The following is a 20,746-nucleotide window of genomic DNA, read 5'->3' as shown; positions in this document are numbered from 1 at the left end:
ACCCAAAACAGGTGTGTGTTTTTAAAGGGCAGGCAGCTGTCAGCAACACATCCAATATCATCACACTGATTGGAGTCAAGGTTGGCTCACTCCTGGCTCCAGTTAACTCTTGGGAGAAGTCATTAGGCTAGGGGCTCACATACTTTTTCCTCCTTGCACTGTGAATGTTTACATGTTATGTTCAATTAAACCATGGCAACATCTAATGTTTGTGTAGTATTATGTTCAGCAGACTATGTTTTTCTATTGTTGTGACTTAAATGAAGTTCAGAGCACATTTTATAACCAATTCATGCAAAACTCCACGTAATCCCAAGGGGTTCACATACTTTTTCTTGTAACTGTAGTTAGAAGTAATACATATAATAATACTGGAAAATGATTGCTATGGGTTGCAGGAAGGTAGAGTAAATTGAATTAGGTCTGAACCAACAGGAACATTGAATGTACTGAACATCCTAGGATAGGTATGATCACAGGATTATATCTCCTTAAAGATAGAAAAGCACATTTCTAATGCTGTATATCCAAAGACTATTGCTCCAATATATTTCAGTCAAGCTCATAATTTACATTAAGGCAAACTTTGCTAATAATGTTTTGTTAAATAAGCCGAGTTTGTTGACTTTTCAAGAATAACTGATATGGCTTATTACACTCTGTGCACTTAGTACAGGGAATGTTCTTGTTCCAAGTCAATAACTATTATTGTTAGGCCTACCATTTTTTCCTGGTCCAATTTCTTCCAGAAGCCATTTAAACTGCTTGTAGCTTCCATATTTTAAGAACAAATTCAGCAGTTTTATGCACTATTTCCTATAGGTCCATAATCTAAGGGATTTATTTGTAAGAAGCCCACATTGTATTTGCTATTTGCTATTTTATACATACAAGTTATAATTTTATAAATCTATCATGTTCCTTTGCCTTTTTAGAAATCTTTGATCTTTGGCACTTAACCTGTAGAACTGGCAACGGTCTACAGTTTCCTCATTTCTATAGTATCCCCATCTTACATGGAGAGGGTATTCTCTTTGTACACTTGTAAATGAAACAGTATTAAAAATGATATTAATTACCATTTTACTTCATTTCCTAGATATGAAATTTTCATAAAGAAAAATGAGTTTTCTAAGCATAATTTGTAAAAACAAGATGATTACTGGATTAATTACCACGCTTAAAAAACATTGCAAAACAAAGCTTCAGAATTTAACTGGCTTATGCTAACCTGTAAATAATTTTAAATAAATGGACACCAGCCATCTTGTACAATTTTTATTTAAAAATTATAAATGATGTGATGCAGGTTTTATTTTTCTGTAAACCGTGGATTTAGTACCAGTGACTTTACTTTAGCAATACATTACATATTTAAATAACAGTACTTTTCCTCCCAGTGACCAACACAACTAGTTTTACTTTTTCATTGCCTGACAAAAAGAGAAAGGGAAGAATTACTGTACAAGGCCTGTCATAGCAAAAATAGCAAAGAATTTTCCAACATTTTAAAGATTTAACACATTTATTAAAAAATAAGCTTTAATGGATTACCATCTGCTTCATTAAATGCATCAAGAGATGTGGAAAGTCTTTTTTTTCTTGAAAAAATCTCCCTCCCTCCCCCCCCTTTCTCTCACACGCGCGCGGACACACACACACACACACACACACACACACACACACACACACACACACGCTTCCCTATCCCTAGTTAACTCCATTCTCCCCTGCTTTGACACTACAGGACAAAAGAGATAAAATAGTATTGGTCTTAACATTATTTTTTTTAAAACTAACATTTTTTTTCTTTTCCATAGAGAGAAGGATAAATGTGTACTATTTTGTCCAAGAATTCAAAATGAAGCAGTACTCCTTCCACTGTCTGGCTAATAAATTGAAAAGTAATAAAATTGTGACATCATGTGACTGCTTTGCTTAGCAATGGCAATCCCAGCACTCCCTATGGCTGTCATTTACTGAATCCTACTGGTTGTTATTGGGAAGACCCTTTCCAATCCAAACTATTCCTTGTTTGGTCCCTCCTAAATCTAAACACCAGTGAAAGTAAGGGACTATCTCCTCTTCAGCTCCTTTACACCTTCTCCTCTCATCGCTGTCCTTTTGGCAGCCCTCTACTCTAGTGTCTCTGTAGATCATGGGCTCTGCTTGCCCTGGCAGCCCTGAACCCCCCCCCCCCCCAAGCTCATCTTTGCCATCTTCTTAGTCCTACCGCAAAGGAGGTGGACTTGCTGAGCCAGACCTTCTTCCCAAAGCTACATGCAGCTTTGTCCAAATTGTGTGCTGCTTTCTTGTGCAGCTTTGGAAGGGCGGCAGAGACAATGGAGTGCACGACAGCCAAAAAGGCAAAAATGGGAGACAGATAAGTGGTGTGGGGAATTTAAGTACCCCATGATGGTAAGTGTAAGTGAACTGTTAAGTGCCCTCATTTTGGTCATGTGGCGCTGCAATTTTAGGGACCAAGCATAAACTAAAATCCATTCAGTGTCACTATAACCTTGAACAGCCACTGAATGAATGGTCATTAAGCAAGGACTACCTGTGCTAGCATTGAATGACCATGAAATGATCACATTCACGTAAGGTATTTGCAAATAGTGTTCTCTATAGTGAGCATCTCCAGATGGAGATTTTATAATACCTGCTGCAATAATAACATTTGAACCAACACCATTTTTTCTTCTTATAGGATTGAACATAGTATATCAGACAAATGAAGTTCTCTTAACAGTATGCATTAAGCCCACTATGAATATAGTTTTACTGGACTTAAGTCATTCATTTGTCTAGAAGGCCAGCATGTCCTGCTTTTAGAGGGCAATGGAATATGGACTCTTTTTAAAGCAAATTTAGAGTACAACTCTTCCCGGTAATCAAAATATCATTTTGATTGACTGAGAAACAACTTTTAACATTTAGGCACCCCTCCCCCACAATATAGTAGAGTGACTTTTGTCTCCTTCACCATGTTGATGACTCCTCAGAAGTTTGTATTTATTGCAAAATTTTGCTTATTCGACCTTATTCTATTTGAAAGCAGTATTGATTTTTTTTCCTGCTGACTGTGTTATTAATCACATATCAGACATGAAGGTAGCCATATAAACTATAGTTTTGGTTCTGGTATATTAAGTTTGAATTGACATGTAAATTATATAATATACATTCTATTGACAATTTTAATTTTTATGTAACTTTTTAATGTAATTTGTATTTGATTTAAATAAAATCAGTTTAATTATTTAAATTGTTGGACAAGATAACTGTTTAAAGAATTACATTACAAGATGTTTACTAGTCAAAAACATCTTATCTGTATTTTTATTGAAAGTACATTTTTCTTGTTCAATCTGGAATTTTTCTTCAATCAACCTGGAGTTAAGGAGAACCTTCATAACAGTGAGGACAATTAACCAGTGGAACAGCTTGCCTGCAGAAATCATGGGCGCTCCATCACTGGATTTTTTAAGAAGAGACTAGACCAGTGGTAGTGAACTGGGTCCCTACCACCCACTAGTGGGCGTTCCAGCTGTCATGGTGGGCTGTAGGGGATTGCTGTAACTCTGCTTTATAAATTTTATAAAGTAAAGTTATTTCCCTACTTTATAAATCACCATTACTGTGGAACCAGTTAGAAAATTTTACTACTAACAGAGATACAAAAGTGGGCAGTAGTTATAAAAAAGTTGACACCCCTGGACTAGATAATCACTTGTCTGAAATGGTATAGGTTCTCCTGCTTGAACTGGACTAGAAGACCTCCAAAGTCCCTTCCAGCTCATTCTGTTTTATTCACTATTCACTAATCAGATGTATAGACTGCATTTTTTTCCAAAGGTAAATATGGCCCATCTATAAAATGGAATATTGGATGCCTCTGGAAAGAAAGCCTGGATTGGAAACTCTCAGGCATTAAATTGCTTCCAGGGGTCTTGATGCTACTTACTTTTTTTCTTTCAAAAAATAGATCTAAAGATAAGTATTTCACTCTCTGGCATTTATGTGGTAGAATCAAGTTCCAGTGTATATGCTGTTCAGCAGTCCATTGTTGGATCTTTTGCAGGAGGTTATATGCATATCTGTCATAAGATGTCATATGTTTGTTTTCTTCTTTTTCATTGAACTCAGATGAAACTGAATGTTCCAAGTTGATTTATGGTTTTCTGCAAACAATATAGAGAAGTTTGGGATATGTGTGCACAATTTTATTTGTGGGCTTGCGTAATTTTATATTGGCTGTGGTCACATTTTAAATTTTCTGGTTACGGTCAGTGGCTACAGTGAGCAGGACAGTAATGTAATTATATTGCCATTTGGGTTGAGTTTTAGAATGGCTCTTTCTGGGGATGGTAAACTTACCCAATTGTCACACAACTCTTTAAGATTTTCTGCAATAGAAATCTACGTAGTTATTTATATGGAACTTCTGAAGAAGACAACATGATTATACCAGAAAATCTGAAATGGCATCTCTGTGACAATTTTTCACTCTTAAAACGTGTAATTGTTGTATAAGGCTGTACTTGGAAATTACTTATTTTAAAACTCTTTTAAAAGGTGCTACTTATGCTGTTCTAAACTTTGAACTGGCACATGAGACATGTTAATAAATTAATTATAATTAATCAAGAGCAGAGTAACAATTTACTGTTAATAATTATTAAAAACCTTAACATTTGATCACAGTGACACTTGGTTTTATTTAGTACTTTTGTTCTGTCAGTGGAATGTATTTGTCCTCCCCTCCCCCTCATGCAGTCAGATGCATTTGAGACATAGTTGATGGAGGAGAGCAGCAAAAGCAAATTGAGATATTGAAGTATCCTTGCTTAATGCTAGAGGTTGCTCATTTTCTAAAAACATGTTCACGTTAGTCTGTGGCTGATTAATTATGTGCCATCAAGTTAGTGTTAAACTTAATGATCGTATAGAGGAGCCTTGGTGATGCAGTGGCTAAGTGCAGTATTGCAGGCCAACTGCCTACAGCCTGGAGTTCAATGGGGCTCAAGGTTGACTCAGCTTCCTCAGATCGGTAAAAAGTCATCCAGGGAGTGCTGTAAAGCACTATGGGGCAGCATAAAAGTCTAAATGCTATTGCTATATAGATAGACCTCCTTCAAGATGTTCAGTTACCACTCTGGCTCTTAAGATCTGCGAATTGTGTTCATACTGCAACTGTAATTGACTTCATCTGCTTTATTACTGATTGTCCCTTTTTATTTTCTTCTACCTTTTCCAACATTAGGAACATCTCAAGGGACTGGGTCTTTGCATAATATGTATAAAATATGGCAGTTTGAACTAGTCATTTATGCCTCAAGTGAGAAGTCGGGATCAGTTTGTTCTGTACTCATTTTTTTCCCTTGGCTTTTCATGGTATTCTCAAGCGTGGCACGACAAAACCGCGCTCGACTAAACCGCGCCTGATTAAACCGCGTCGCTGACGTCATCAACAGGGCGACAACAGCAAGCACGGAGAAAGAAGGGCGCTTTAAATAGTGCTTTGAAAGCAAGCCGATTCAAGTTACGGTAAGGGTTAGGTTTAGGGTTAGGTTTAGGGTTAGGTTAAGGGTTAGGGTTAGGTTTAGGGTTAGGTTAAGGGTTAGGTTTAGGGTTAGGTTTAGGGTTAGGATTAGGTTTAGGGTTAGGTTAAGGGTTAGGTTAAGGGTTAGGTTTAGGGTTAGGTTTAGGATTAGGATTAGGTTTAGGGGGTTTAGGTTTAGGGGTTAATTTTAGGTTTAGCGTTTACAGCGTGCTTCTGTCTCCGCACTGTTGTCGCCCTGTGATGACGTCAGCTACGCGGTTTCGGCGAGCGCGTTTTAGTCGAACGCGGTTTTGTGGTGGAACCATTCTCAAGAGTTATCTCTGACACTAAAATTTAAAAGTGTCAGTATTCTTCCTGTCCTACTTTTTCAAAGTCCAACTTTCATTTCCACAGCGAAAACCATTGCTTGCACAATTCTGACCTTTGTAAATATCTCAATATCTGTTCCAGGACTTTACTGGTCTGTGGTCTATTTCTTGACTGCTGGTTCCTTTATTGTTGATAAATTGTCCTGAAAGGCAAAAAATTAACTACTACTTCAGTGTTTTCATTGTCAGTTTTAGGATGGTTTCATTATTTATATTAAATTGTATATTTGTTGTCATCCTTTGTATTAAATTGTATTAAATTGTAGTCTTGTGCTTTTTTTTTCATTGTACTCCTTGATTTTTATTACTAGTGCCTAAAAATCATTTTCGTTTTCAGCTATATCAGAGCAATGTCCTCAGAACAGTGCAGATTATTGATGTTTCTTCTTCCAGTTTTAAAGCTACGCTCATTTTCTAATCCAGCTTTCCTTAATATATATTCTATATATTGTTTGAATAAATAAGAGAGAGGATATATCCTTGCCTCACTTTGCTGACCTGGATCCTCCCTGCTTTATTATATTCTGTGGCTTCCTGATATCTGTTTATGTTTTGCATAAGGAGATTAAAAATTTGGGATTCTCATTCCACAGCCTTATATTATTGGCACAATTGAAAGCCTTTCTATAATCAATAAATTACATACCCATTAGCTTTTTCATTTATCTAGAATATAAAGTGCCTTGTTCTTCAGACTTTTTTAATACCAGCTTGAACATTGAACAACTATTCATTAAGATATCTGGGGATATTTTTTTTTTGTCCTGAAAGCTGTGATTGTGAAGTGTGATAAATGTTGATGCTTTGTCATCTCACTTTGAATGGAGATTGCTGTGGAGATAATATAAATAGAATTTGCACTTTGATAAATTAACACTTTTTTTTTACTTTCCAGAAATAAGGCTTATCTTGAGCATCTTACAGTGCAATCCTAAACATGTGTACTGTCAAATTAACACTATTGATTTAATAATGCTTCTTTATAGAAGATATAGACAGGATTATGTTATAAAATAGCAAAAATCAGAATGTTGATTCTGAATATTGAAAATATTCCCTGTTCTTGAATAGCAGAAAACTTTAATTACAATTTGTATATAAGTTATGTAGGTCATGGAGATTACTGTGAATGGCAGAGGGTAAGCATTAAGGCCTTTATGCTTACTTAAGGAATAAATAAAGGGAAAAAAATCCCTCATCTTACTCAATAATAGAATAATTTAAACAATTATACTGAATTTCCTGTGGCGCTCCACCTAATTTGCATCACAGCTTCCTTTCTTACAATTGTGGATAAATGCCAAATCATCATCAATGTTTTGTAGTAACCGAGAAAACAAAAATATATGCAGACCCACAGATGTTGACACAGAAATACTAAGTTTGTCATTCTCTTAAGAATGCAGGGAAATAAAATGTTGTGCAATATTACAGAATATGAAGATGCATTTTCTTTTTGGTATGTTAGTTTTAATATCATTTATTATACCTTGGTATTTAAGCAAATTACCAACATTGCATAAATAATAAGTGGTACTAAAAGATATATAAAAACATTTCATAAACATTTCTGACAAACAGAATTTGATAATAGATTTTGACCATGTTTCCAAGATAGCCCACAGCAGTTGTCACAGCACCCAGTTATTTCTTTAGTTCCTAATAGAGGTCCTGAAAAGCACTGTTTTGATCTCCTTTTTGCATCGGAAAAATGTTAATATAAGGGAGTGAATGATACAAAGGTAATGCTTCCTTAGCTTCTGAAGGGAATGGAAAAACATTTTGTGATTAGGCCTTTTTATAGATAAAATGGATTATGGTATTAATTAAAGATGTTTTGGGAAATATTGTCTTTATATTATCTTCTGCTCATATGTTTTTTTTAATATTCTGTGCCACTCTAAAAGAAAAAACAAAACCTTCATTTTCTAAATAGTAGTTTTTATGATATTTTAAATATAGGATACAAGAGATGTCATTGTAACACTGCATTTCAGAGTTAGCTATTGTTTGTATTTGAAAGGTCTGTTTTGAATTGGAATCTTGAGTAGGTTCTGTATTTGCATAGAACTTAGAACTTTGTAGAACTAAGAAGCATTTTAATCATTGCAGTTGTTAAATTAGTAACATAGTTGTTAAGTGAATTTGGTTTCCTCATTTACTTCGTTTGTCAGAAGGTGATCACTGACTCCGGGACACAGGGAACTGTCATAAATGTGAGTCCATTTTCAAGCATCCGAATGTAAGTCATGTGACCATGGGGATGCTGCAAATGGTAATACGTGTAAAAAATGAGCATGTCACTTTTTTCAAGGCCATTGTAACTTTAAACAGTCACTTAAAGTGAACTGTTGTAAGTCAAGGACAACCTGCACAAGCTATTAAATCCACTGCTGAAAGGGAGAGATATGACCAGTTATTAATGCAGAAACCACAGTAGGAGCATAGTGGGTGCTTTCTCTGTGGATGATCATTATTTTCCTTTGCTAGGTTATGTACTACAGTTGTCATTAGTTGTGCTGGGAAGACCAAATAACATATTACCTGGTGTAGATAATGATTACAATCATGCCATCTTAGTTTATGGACTGGGCATACCTATATGGAGAGTCATCTTGATATTGGCAGGTGCTGGTTCCATTCTTCTTGGGACATAATCTCTTATAATTAAGCCTGGGGCTTATCTATTCCACATATTAGGAACAGTATTACTATGGCTGGAGAAGACTCCTGTGAGTCCCTTGGACTGCAAAGCGATCAAACCGGTCAGTCCTAGAGGAGATCAACCCTGACTGCTCTTTAGACGGCCAGATCCTGAGGATGAAACTCAAATACTTTGGCCACCTAATGAGAAAGAAGGACTCATTGGAGAAGAGCCTAATGCTGGGAAAGATTGAGGGCAAAAGAAGAAAGGGACGACAGAATGAGGTGGCTGGATGGAGTCACTGAAGCAGTAGACGTGAGCTTAAATGGACTCCAGAGGATGGTAGAGTACAGGAAGGCCTGAAGGAACATTGTCCATGGGGTCGCAATGGGTTGGACATGACTTTGCAACTAACAACAACAACATTACTATGGCAGTCCCTCAAGTTGGGCAGCATATGAGTTGAAATTATAATTATTTAAATTATTATAATTATATGTAATTGGAATTATAATTATTAATTGTAACAATATTATAATGTGAAGAAACACAACACAGAGATCTAGGTACTTTATTGTTGTAGGGTATAATAATATAATCTTGAGAGTTGACAGAGTTTGTCTCTGCCTCATCTTATACTGTACGAAAGAGAGTGAAGTGAATCTATTTTGATTGTCCTCCTCATGCTTTCCATTTCCAATAATGAGAGGTTGGAGAACAGGCAAAAATTATCCAAGACCACAAGCCTAAGAGATGGTCTCTTCAGCAAGGGATACACGTGGCATCCTTTAAGACAGAAGGGAGAACTCTTTTTTTTGCAATTATTTGACATTGGATTAAAGTTATGGTTGTGCTGAGATTAGGAAATACTTTAAATACGTTTCAGACAAAAAATTACAGAGAGTTGAAGAGCTTCAATTAAAGAGTTTCATTTTAAGAATTTAGAAGGACATTCATTTCTATAGGATGTTGCGGTAAACCAGCTACCAAAACAACGCGTCAGGGAAACTGACAATACAATTTTTGCATTGAATAGCATATTTAGTCTCAACATATGTTAACATTTGCAGTGTTTCTTCTTGATTTGGAAAGTTCAGCAGGGTTGGCCTGATTAATAGATGGAAGTAGCAAGACCTCCAAGAAATATCAAGGTTGTAATGTAAACTAGGAAACGGGGGAGGGGGGGGGAGAAATATCCCAGAAGAAAGTGCTTGCAAACTAATTTTACAGCTGGCAGGAAGATGACCTCGACACATCTGCAAGAGTTGATCTTGATTTGAAGGAAATGTTACTTTTTTAGCTCGCGTATCCTTAATGTGGATGTTTTCCATTTTAATTTCTACTTTTCTATGGCCACTTGTTTTTCCTATTATACTGTTTATTCCAGTCCTAGAGACTCCTCTTTACTGAGATCTATATAGGTAGTCCTTGACTTACGACCACAATTGCGCCCAGAATTTATGTTGCTAAATGAGAGATTTGTTAAGTTAGTTTTGTCCATTTTATGACTTTTCTTGTGACATTTGTTAAGTGAATCACTGCAGTTGTTAAATTAGTAACATGGTTGTTAAGTGAATCTGGGTTCCCCATTGACTTTGTCCCAGGACACTGCAATTGTCATAAATATGAGTCAGTCGCCAAGCATCTGAATTTACTCACATGACGATGAGGATGCTGTAATGGTCATAAGTCACTTTTTCCAGTATCATCGTAACTTCCAATGGTCACTAAATGAACTGTTGTAAGCCGAGGACTACTTTTATTTAGCAATGATGTAATTGGTACATGGACAGGAAAGTATTTAGGCAATGTGAGGGCAAGCATTTTTAATGTGGATTCAGGTAAGGAACATAAATGCCAAACTGAATTATGATCAAATCTAATAAAATGGTGGTTTCATAATGTTGATGCCTGTACTTAATAGAAGCTTACAAGCAGAACATAAGTACAGGATCTCTGTCTTGTGTTTCCAACTATTGATGTGTGGTACCTTTGATACCAAAGTCAATTGTTATGCATTGTGACTAGAATTGGTCTTAATTTAAAAACAACAACATAAGCTGTAGTTTATATTAATTAGCTGTTTTCAAATTTAAACATTTACTGTTCACCTACCCTCTAAATATTATTGATCAGTGGCAAATCTAATAAAGTATAAGATATAAGACTTGGTGTAAATTAATGTATAGTTGGTTTATTATTGCCGTATATAGAGATGCAGTTGTAAAGATCAATAATTTTATAGCTAACCCATGATATACTGATTGGTTGACAGGAGTGAAATCAAGAGGCTGTGTGTACATAACATTAGTATTTTTTCCTAAAAGTTTGGTAGTGGAATTAATATTTAATAAAATGAGGTAACATGATTTTTCCAACATCATCAATGTGCAGCAAGATATATATTTAATGGGAAATCTTTTATATATGAATGAAACATTGGAACTTCTCTAATATAGGTTATGAATGTTACTGATTGAACACAACTGTTCTCTTCCAGATGTTTCTTACAGTGTACCTCACTAACAATGAACAACACTTCACGGAAGTACCAGTCACTCCTGAAACTACTTGCAAAGATGTAGTAGATTTATGCAAAGAGCCCAGTGAAACGGAATGTCATCTGGCAGAAGTATGGGGTGGATTAGGTATGTATATCATGGTTACTTTTACTTGCATGGCCATTTATAGAATTATCTCTAGGGTATTATGAAATCATCTTTAATTAAATATATGTAGTTACAGGATCATGTAAAGGATCACACAGTTCAATATTTGTGACACTTTTAGAAAGATTGCTTTCTTGGTTGTGAATAATGAGTAGGGTTTTTTTTTGCCTAATATCTCTTAAAAATGCTTAAGAATGTTCTTAAGAATGCTTCTCCTGAAGAAGAGCATTCCATACCTATGAAATAAGCTTCCTTCTCTACCCATAAAGCTCATGTCCAATAAAGGTTGTTAGGATGCTACAATGCAAATGTAAGGATGAAATGCTCACCTTTAATGAAGATGAATGCTTAACCAAATAGAAAATACAATTCAATTTATATAAATACAGAGTTATACCTATTGGACAAAAAAAAATCATCTCTCTAACTTCATATACTGTACAATATATTCTGATAGGGCCTACGATTTTTGTAGACAGTGAATAGATTCATAAAGAATAGAAGAAAGATTCAAAGTAAAGCTAAACATTGCAAACATTTGTAGTATATGCAAATCTACAGGTAGTCCTCGACTTACAACCACAACTGAGCCCCAAATTTATGTTGTTAACTGAGACATTTGTTAAGTGAGTTTTCTCCTACTTTACGACTTTTCTTGCCATAGGTGAATCTGGCTTTCCCATTGATTTTGCTTGTCAAAATGTCGTAAAAGGTGATCACATGACCTTGGGACACAACAGCAGTCATAAATATGAACCAGTTGCCAAACATCTGAATTTTGATCATGGGACTAGTGCAAAGGGCATATCTGAAAAATGGTCAGAGTCACTTTTTTCAGTGCCATTGTAACTTTGAACAGTCACTAAATGAACTTTTGTAAGTCAAGAACTACCTGTATAATGTTCATATCTAGAATACTATGTGCAATTTTGGTCATGGATTTGAAAAAGCTATAATAGGAAAAGTGGCACAAGAGAATAACCAGAATGCTTTTTAGCACATATTGTATGGGAAAAGATTATATTTTTTGGGAGTTTGTAGTTTAAAAAGAGAGCGAGCTGGTGGAAGGTAGGATTCAACCATCTATGATATGCCAAAAGTAGAGAGGGAGATTCCCCACCACCACCACCACCTTTCGAAATGCTGGGACCATGAATCAGAAATAACTGCAAAATGTAATGATGGCCACCAATTTGGGTCGCTTTAAAATTGATTGGACTAATTCAAGAAGAACAAATATTTCAAGATTAAAAACTCAATGGCACCCCAGAAACATGCGATTTGGAAATGTGTGCACTTCTGAGAGATCACATGAATGGCAACCACCTCCAGAATGGTGTGAGGTGGCCTCTTCATATTGCATTGGCTGGGTGCTCTTTTGGAAAGTAATCTTTGGAAGAGCTAAGCAGAGCAAGGCATGAGATGGTGGGCAAGAGACCCAAGAGTATGGAAGTCAGTGGGGTGGGAAGCTGTGCAAGGGGTGCCTAAGGGAGTGCGGGAGCACAGGCCACAGGCACGCTGGAGGTTTGTTGCAGTGGAGGTGTGGCCTTGCGTCTACTCTTTGAGCCAGCCTGTGCTCTGCTTAACCTTAAGGGAGCTGGGATTGTGGTTGTTAAGCGAGGTGATCACAGAACACCTTGCTTAATGACCTCAACAATTTACAATTACAATCCTGGGCTTAATTGTTGTCATAATATGAGGAGTACCTATATATCTTCTTATATGAAGTAAGTAGAGAAAACATCACTTCATATTTTTGATAACTGTTGTGAATCTTTAAAAACTTATAAGTAAATATTTGGCTTACATTCCCAATCTAGCGGTTTTAAACTATATTGTAGTGTGGTAATGAATGAAGGCTATTTGAACATAGTGTATTATTGTGTTGTGCTGGCATGCTGATTTATTCAGCTTGTCACAGCAGAATGGGTTAGTTTGTCTTGTCAAAACACGAGTTTCATTGTACCATAATCGATAGGAGCAGGCTTAGGTGTCTTGAAACTTTAAATTAGTAGTATCAGCAGCAGAACATTCAGTTCTTTAATAAGCCTTACCTTGTATCTTGATTGTCATTTGTAATCATGCTAGACCAGTAGTTCTTGATAGTAGAAGGCTATGACAGTGACCATGACTGTTACGTAAAGTGAATCTTAAAATATAGGCATTCTTTAACTTCAGTTAATTTTACTGCAGTATATTAAAATTTAATGTCCAATAAGTTAAACTCTCTCTTTACCAAAAAACTATAAGTTCCCATTGGAAATATATATTCCTGTTTGAGCTATAGACATAAACCATGTCTCAATTTTTACAATAGTCTTTTTTTCTTTCCAGTTAAAATGTCTAAATATCTATCTAGTAAAATTAACTACACTTAGATTCTTCTCTTTTGGTTTACTAGAAATATCACACTCCGACAACATGCTGTTCTAGGCCTGTTCCTATGTAATCTAGTGAAACCAACTCTAGAAAAAATTTGCTATGGCAATGATATTGCAATAGCTATCCAAACCAAGGATTTTGAGGAAGCAGAATACATTCTTACTAAGAATCTGAGGTCATGAGAAATGGAGGCTATGCCCTAGGCCCCCCAAAAATGTATCACCTTCCATCTAAGTAAAAAATGATTTTTGTAGATTTTCCTAATAATGCTAATGTTTGTATTTGACAAATATGTCATAGCTGTTAGATGTCTCCATGTTTCCTATTTTTTTGGCTTTGGAACAATAGTTTGATCTGTGTATGGCTCAGGTTTGTTCCCCATATTTTTTTTACTATCCTTTTGAGGGATATCCTTCTGGCATCTGAACTTGCAGGATGAAGCCATAGCATTTAAACATAAAAATGTTATGGACGCTGTGCAAATATATTTTGATAAATCAGATAAATAATTCATGGAGACTGAACATGTGCTGATGAAACAGGAAACACATGCTTAGCATGGAAAGCACAATTGAGAAAATATGTCAGAATTGCTTTCTATTTTTCAGAACGCCCAGTAGCTGATAATGAGCGTATGTTGGATCTTCTACAGCGCTATGGAGTCCAAAGAAACGAGGTTCGCTTTTTTCTTCGCCATGAACGACCTCCTACTCGAGAAACAGGTAAGAGCTAAAATGGAAACTATCCTATCCTGAAAGATTGATCAGAGTGAGTACACTCCAGGTAGTTTTGATCAAACAGTGCCTTCTATCTGGAGCTAGGAAGCGTAACGTCTTTGTTGCAGTGCCTGTCCTTTGGAGCAGTATCCCTCTCCTTCCACCCCTCTGAGAAACATGCCGCTTCCCGCCCTAATGATCTTCAAAACGTGCATTGGCTATACTTATAAGCCTTTGGATAAAGTGATTTATTTTTAAATAAATTTATTTTAAAACATTTAACGAGTAAAATAAATGGCTACACAAGCAAAAAGAAAACAAGACAAGATATAATGGATGGGAAGTACCGTGTTAACATAATTTACAGTTATCAAAATTTTAAATTCATATTCATTCTTTTATTTACCAAGTAACTACAGATAGTCCTCGAATTACTACAGTTCATTTAGTGACTGTTCAAAGTTACAACAATACTGGAACAAGTGACTTAGCGTTTTTCAAACGTACAACTGTTGCGGCATTCCCATGGTCATGTGATCAAAATTCAGATGTTTGGCAAATTGTTGATATTTATGATGGTTGAGGTGTCCCGGGATCATGTGATCACCTTTTGCAACCTTCTGACAAGCAAACTCAATGAGGAAGCCAGATTCACTTAACAACCTTGATACTAACTTCACAAACTGCAGTGATTCACTTAATAACTCTGGCAGGAAAGGTTGTAAAATGGGGCAAAACTCATTTAACAAATTTCTCACTTAGCAACAGAAATTTGGGGTTCACTTGTGGTTGTAAGTCGAGGACTACCTGTATTGAATGTATAAAATTAAAGAGCTATAATGATGTTTGGAATTTGGCTCAATTAAATATTTTTTCTTCTGGTTATGTATAATCTTCATTCTCATTGCTTTATTGATTTCTTGGTTTTAATATTGTAAGCTGCATTTGAAGTTGAATAGTCTCTAAATTGACTGACTGACTGAATGAATGAATTAGCCAGAGAGGTTTTTCCCCCCGGAATTTGGTTGATAAGCAAATATCTTTAATTCTTGTCCCAGCTGCAAAATTGTAATGTTATAATGGCATGACTGTCCCAATTTTGTATAAGCAGTCCCTTTGTTTTATTATACATAATTGCTGGGTTGTTTATTCTGTAGCTTGAATATTTTGATTTTCATGAAAAAAAAGTTTTCTTATTTATCTCTATATAGTGTATCAGAGAAATCTAATGCATTCATTACATAACTAGCCACTCAATAGAAACCTGACAAGGCACTCTTCACTGATGTAGAGATGTGCATTTTGAATTTATTTTTGTATTTATTTAATATTTATTGTTTTAAGTATTTATTTAAAATTGCAAAACAATTTGATTCCTTTACCATTTCATTTTTCCAGTTGTATAAAATAAATGCTATACTTAAGCAAATTCTGTTCTTTAAAAGGGATATTTTCTGTGTTTTACTTAATAAAGGGAGTGGGTCATGGATGCAAGATCCAGGTTTAAAGAGAAATGGCATTAAAATGCCAGGTGAAAGGAGAATGGAGAATGGAGTAAGTATTTTCAGTTTGCACTCTCAAATAAAACTTAAGCACATAATTTATTCTAGTAAGTTTACAGATGTCTTATTTTCAGAACATTTCACACAATGTTTTAAGCCAATCAATCAAACAGGTGGTAGCATCTGGCCAACCTTGTTAAAGCAGATTGAGTGGAATTCAAAGAGAATTCTAGGACAGTAATCTAGATTGGACTTTTGGGGAAAAAAATAATGGCAAATGGTATTCGTATTATTACCAAGAAAATTTCATGGCTATATCTATGTTGCCACCTTGGAATTTTGTTCACCTTAAGAGAGTCTAGTTTTACCCAGATTAAGCAATCCCAAATTGCTTACCGCAGACAAAGAAATGGATCTTTCAGTTAGAATTATGTAATCAGATCCTTCTACAGACAAGTGTGCCATAACCTTTAGGAAAGTTGTGCTGTGCAGCGCTTGGGATTCTAGGAGAAAAAATATTTTGAAACTTTGTTTTTATGTTTTAGTCCACCTATGATTTTTACTTCTTTGGATTTTTTTTTAGATTTTTCCTTTTAATATTTCTCTTTTTAATTATAAGCCACCCAGAGTCAGGCAGCCTTTACATTTTAATAAATCAATAAATAAATGAAGGTTACAAATATAAAGAAAAATAATAATAAGCATAATAAAATAAAATACATTACGCCAGGGCAAGATACAGGGTCTATAAAACCAGGTCTTCAGTATCTTTGTAAAGACTGACAGGTTTAGGTTCATTTTATAAGCAACTTAATACTTGATTTAGATAAACAAGTATTAGTATAGCAAGATGAAGTACAGTATGAGGCATTATTTTTCTCTAATTTGAAGAGTCAAGGAAAATAATTTTAAGAAAAGTGTCAGCAATCTGGCTTCTTTAAACTTTGGGGATGAGGATAAATCTCTGTATAAAATGTTCTTTCTGTGTAAACATCCTGGTTCTGTTTTCTACTTGCTATATTTGGGATGAGAGAATAATTATTTTTTTAGTCTCTAGTCAAATTGGCAAGCAGCCTGTATTTGCCTTGTGCACTTGGATTCTCCCATAATTTGCATGTTGGGTGGTTCATTTACTCTTGGCTTCTGGTATTCAGTTAGTGAAGAAAGTGGATAGCTGGATGTTAGTAGACATGGCAGTTTCTGGAGTGTTTCTCTTTCATTATTTTATTCTGTATCCACTGGATAAAAGTAACTTTATGGTCTTTTTCATCAAGAAACTATCATTCCACATTAAATTCCTTCTTTACAACACTCCCCAAATATAAAGGCAGCTTTTTACATTTGAAACCTAGTGGCAAATTTATTGTGTGAGTTTCAACAAAATATCATTTTTTTAAAAATGAAGGTCATTGTTCCTCGGATGGACATGACGCTGGCAGAACTTCAGGAAATGGCAGCACGGCAACAGCAGCAAATAGAAGCACAGCAGCAACTGCTGGCTAACAAGGTTTGTTGAAATTGGTCTTGCATCTGTTTTGTGTATGTGTGTGTAATTTATGAATTTTTTTTTAAAAAAAAGCATGACAAAGTAACTTTGCATGAATTTTACGGTATGTATTTCTTTAAAAGTGGGTTGGAATTCTTTAGATCTTCTAAACTGTGGTTAAAACAATATGTTAAGGTGAATTAAGAATGTGACAATGATACCCATTAAGTTGATAGCAAAACTGGGATAGGGAATTGATGTCAAATATGCTATCCATTTAAATTAATGGAACACACAGTATATAAGATATTTATATCAATGGATAGAGTATGTTTCCCTTATGTTTACTATCCAAGGATCAATCCTGTTGCGTTGGAATCCTCTTAGGATTCTTCAGTTGGGAAAATTAATAAGAGAATAAAATCTTCCCCCACATATAAGAATTAAAAAAATGTGTCTGTGTATAGTTAACCCTTTCCTTGAATGTAATTTTGATTATTAAAATTGACATAGCTCTTCTCCAGGTATGTTGATAATTGGGAGACTTGGCTAACCTAAACTATAGGTTTAATTTAATCTGATTGCCTTTCTTTGGTGAGTAACAGGCTGGTGCTGGCTTGTGCTTAATAACAGAGCTAATCAAATGAATTGTGTTCACTGGATGTGTTGCAGAGAGCTCATTTAAGTTAGGAATAGTAGACCAGTGTAATTTACAAATAGTCCTCGATTTGCAACCACAATTGGGACTAGAATTTCCATTGCTAACCAAGGCAGTTGTTAAGTGAGTCATGCCCAATTTTACAACCTTTTTTGCCATGTTTGTTAAGCAAATCACTGCAGTTGTTAAGTGAATCATATGGTCATTAAGCAAATCTGCTTTCCTACGTCGACTTTGCTTGTCAAAAGCCAGATAAGAAGTAAAAAAAAGCGATCATGTGACACTGAAGTGCTGCAACATTGTATGTGTAAGGACCAATCATAAGTTACTTTTTTTCAGGGCTACTGTAACTTTGAATGGTCACTAAACAAGTGGTCGTAAGTCAAAAACTACCTGCAATGTATTTAAAGTTGGCTTAATGCTTACATTGTATACCTGTAGGAGCAGCGTTTAAAATTTCTGAAACAGCAGGATCAACGGCAGCAGCAACAAGCTGCAGAGCAGGAGAAACTCAAAAGATTAAAAGAAATTGCTGAGAATCAGGAAGCCAAACTGAAAAAAGTGAGAGCGCTTAAAGGCCACGTAGAACAGAAACGGCTCAGTAATGGGAAATTAGGTGAGCTATAATGCAATTTTGAAATTCTGATTTGTTGAAAAGTTAATATTTCAATATTTATAATTAGTGCTGTGCTGGAATATTTTTCAAGGTTACATTTCATAAAAGTGTTCTGCTCCCTCTAGGAAAATATGCTCTAAAACCATCTTTATTTACATATTATATTGTAGATTTTCAAATAATATTCCTCATAAGGCAGTACATTTCCAAATTATAACTCCCCAGCTGCAGTTTTGCTTAGGATTGATAAAATGTCTTTTTCCTTTAAAACTTTAGACTTAGTTGGTTTTTTTTTCTTCCTGGCTCTGTGCTGGAGAGCAATAAGGGGTATCTGTCCCTTTAATAGCTATCTTGGGAGCAGCCAACATTTGGTCATTTCTCCACTACTGCTATTGTATTCTGTTTTCCTCTTTAGTGGAGGAGATTGAGCAAATGAACAGTTTGTTCCAGCAAAAACAACGAGAACTGGTACTGGCTGTGTCAAAGGTAGAGGAACTTACTAGGCAATTGGAGATGCTGAAGAATGGCCGGGTTGATGGTTACCATGACAACCAGTCTGCTGTAGCTGAGCTTGACCGCCTGTATAAAGAGCTTCAGGTAACTGGAATTCTACCTTTCAGACCTCCAAAGAGGGCAAAATGTGGTGTATCTCTAACTGTCTCAGGAAAAAAAAAACCTTAGTAAACAAGAATTATATAATCCATAACAATTTACATAAGTTATCTCATCATCTAGGTTATTTTTTGTATATAATTATAATTACCGGCCATTTTGTGGGAAGAACTAAAATCTAGACCAAGCTACTTTTCCAGACTTCTTTCTCCCAAACTTTTGCATAATGTTCTGTTACTTGTCAGGTGCGTTCTAGCATCATTCTGAAAAAGTTGTTTCTTTTGCATTCAGCTGAGGAACAAGCTAAACCAGGAGCAGAATGCCAAGCTGCAACAACAGAGGGACTCTTTAAACAAACGCAATTCGGAGGTGGCAGTTATGGATAAGCGTGTTAATGAGCTGAGGGAACGGCTGTGGAAAAAGAAAGCTGCGCTGCAGCAGAAAGAGAATGTACCAGTGAGTGCCAGAAAAGAAAACAAAAATCCCATTCTGCTATGGAAGCTTATTTAGCTGGACGAGTGGGCATGTGACATTTGTTAAGGGTCTCTCTGCTGTATTCTTAGCATTTTTCTTATATCACGGAAGCCATCTGAAATAACACATCAGCATGAATCTACTTAGTTTTTAAATCAGGGGAAATGCTTTGTAGAATGAATACTTGATTTTTTTTTTATACCGAGTTTTTCCTGGACAAGTTTTGCAATACAGCATTTAATTTCTTTTTTAATCTGCAATTTTAATCTTGCCTAGGTGTCTTCAGATGGGAACCAGCCGCAACCAGTTGTATCTGCTCCAAGCCGAGTGGCAGCTGTTGGTCCTTATATCCAGTCTTCCACCATGCCACGTATAGCCTCAAGGAATGAACTGTTAGTCAAACCGGCCTTTCCAGATGGGACTCCAACCTTACAAGTTGTTGATGGTCCATTAAAAACTCAGACATTGCCAAACATGAGATCTGGTGTTCTTTCACAGACAAAAGCTCCTAGTGGTAAATGCTATTTCCCCCCTTTTTGCTTTCTACTTGTATGAAGTGTTTTGACATTTCCTCCTGTCAGCTTATGTTCTATCAGTTTGTCTTGCAGATTGCTAATTAGCCTAATTAATTCCACAGGATGTCTAAAGAATAATGTATCTATATGCTTTGTTCAATTAGTTGAAATTCTACTTCTAAATGCAGAATTCTTCCAGATCATACAGTAGGATATATTGATTATATATCAAATATATATATCCATGTAATATATAACTATATAATATAAATGCCAAAAACATAGATAAGTGTTTCTAGGTAATTATTTTGAATTCTCATTGTGTAAAAACTGATGATCTAATTTTTGTTTTTTCTTGAATTATATACCATTAATATTATTAGGAAATATTCTATGTTATGTTAACATTATTGTGGACATAACATCTTGGAAGTAAAACTATTACAATTATAGTTTTATTTGGAAACATAAAAGATCCTAATAACTAGAAAACTAATTGTGCTTTCAGTGAACAAAAACGTTTATGGACTTCAGCTTG

The 20,746-nt window shown here is 35.4% G+C and overlaps 1 protein-coding gene across 2 annotated transcripts in view; it reads left to right on the top strand.

The window, feature by feature from the left end:
- TP53BP2 (tumor protein p53 binding protein 2) overlaps positions 1 to 20,746 on the top strand; it is a 46,972-nt gene that overhangs the window by 12,007 nt on the left and 14,219 nt on the right. For both annotated transcript variants that reach the window (XM_014067344.2, XM_087717840.1), the window contains exons 2-9: positions 11,079 to 11,226; positions 14,238 to 14,351; positions 15,820 to 15,899; positions 17,253 to 17,354; positions 18,433 to 18,607; positions 19,023 to 19,204; positions 19,511 to 19,675; positions 19,970 to 20,207. In XM_014067344.2, coding sequence (XP_013922819.2) covers positions 11,079 to 11,226; positions 14,238 to 14,351; positions 15,820 to 15,899; positions 17,253 to 17,354; positions 18,433 to 18,607; positions 19,023 to 19,204; positions 19,511 to 19,675; positions 19,970 to 20,207 — 1,204 coding nt within the window. The remainder of the gene's footprint in view (positions 1 to 11,078; positions 11,227 to 14,237; positions 14,352 to 15,819; positions 15,900 to 17,252; positions 17,355 to 18,432; positions 18,608 to 19,022; positions 19,205 to 19,510; positions 19,676 to 19,969; positions 20,208 to 20,746) is intronic.

This window comes from Thamnophis sirtalis, unplaced genomic scaffold (assembly GCF_051295495.1).
Source record: "Thamnophis sirtalis isolate CommonGarterSnake01/CBP01778 unplaced genomic scaffold, rThaSir2_p1.2 scaffold_6, whole genome shotgun sequence".
NCBI classification, from domain to species: Eukaryota; Metazoa; Chordata; class Lepidosauria; order Squamata; family Natricidae; genus Thamnophis; species Thamnophis sirtalis.
Note: the sequence above shows the minus strand (reverse complement) of the source record. Positions and strands in the feature narration are given on the sequence as shown.